Raw genomic sequence first — 949 nt, 5'->3', positions numbered from 1 at the left:
TGGCCCCACAGGCCTGCGCCGCCGATTGGCTGGGCGGAGCTCGAGCTCGCCGCGCCGGGCCCAATCAGGGCCGCGCGCAGAGCCCGCCGGAAGTGAGGTCCGGCGCGCTTCCCCGCCCGGCGCTCTCGAGGAGCCGCCGCCTGCTTGATGGGGCGCGTGTCCGCGCGCCTGCGCACAGTCCCGCCCGGCGCGCCCCGCCCCGCCCCCTGGGGGCGCGCTCGCGGCTCCAGGCGAACCCTCTTGGCCCCCGCGTCCCTCCCCAGGAGCGCCCCGCTCCCCTTGAGCCTCCGCGCGCCGACGCCGGGGCTCGCGCGCAGACCTGGCCTCACGAAACGGACCCCTGCGCCCCTGCCCTCTTCGAGCCCCCCAGATCCTGCGGGACCTCCTGCTGACCCCTGCCGTCTTGCGTGCCCCGCGCACGGATCCCTAGACCTCAGCGCCCCGGCGTCCGTTGTGTCCTATAGCTCCCTGCCTTCCCCCTCAGCGCCAGCCCCTGAGCCCTCGGCGCGCTGGGGTCGGCGGCCGGGGTCCCGGGCGCGCGCGGCCGGGTCTGGTCTGCGGGGGTTACGGAGGGCGGCGCTCATCCCCCTGCACCCCTTTCTGTCCCAGCCTCCCGTTACCCCGCGGGCGTCTCGGAGTTTCACTCCAGACAATCGCCCACCAGTGTCTGGGGGCAGGGCTGCTCTAGGGAACCACACACGCACCAGTGACTTGGGGGCCTAGGCAAGTGGAAGGCCAGGACTGGCACCGGGCTGGGGGGAGGCGGGGAGGGAAGACGCTTGGTTCGGCGGCCCGAGCAGCAGCGCCCCCCAGCGCAGGTGGCTCCGCTCGGTCCCCAGCCCGGGTCTGAGATCGACAGGGAGCTTCTTGGCAGCCTCCTTTATGTCCGCAGTGGCGCGCAATTGCTTTTCTCCCGCTCCTGCCTGTGCCTGAGGGTCTCCACGGGGTT

The 949-nt window shown here is 73.8% G+C and overlaps 1 protein-coding gene across 1 annotated transcript in view; it reads right to left on the bottom strand.

The window, feature by feature from the left end:
- PACS2 (phosphofurin acidic cluster sorting protein 2) overlaps positions 1-584 on the bottom strand; it is an 84,089-nt gene extending 83,505 nt beyond the window's left edge. Inside the window, exons 1-2 of the mRNA XM_007944633.1 lie at positions 473-584; positions 14-319 (exon numbers count right to left, since the gene is read on the bottom strand). Coding sequence (XP_007942824.1) covers positions 14-319; positions 473-584 — 418 coding nt within the window. The remainder of the gene's footprint in view (positions 1-13; positions 320-472) is intronic.
- Between the last annotated feature and the right edge of the window lie 365 nt (positions 585-949).

This window comes from Orycteropus afer, unplaced genomic scaffold, assembly GCF_000298275.1.
Source record: "Orycteropus afer afer isolate SDZICR_OR568_19922 unplaced genomic scaffold, OryAfe1.0 scaffold00128, whole genome shotgun sequence".
NCBI classification, from domain to species: domain Eukaryota; kingdom Metazoa; phylum Chordata; class Mammalia; order Tubulidentata; family Orycteropodidae; genus Orycteropus; species Orycteropus afer.
Note: the sequence above shows the minus strand (reverse complement) of the source record. Positions and strands in the feature narration are given on the sequence as shown.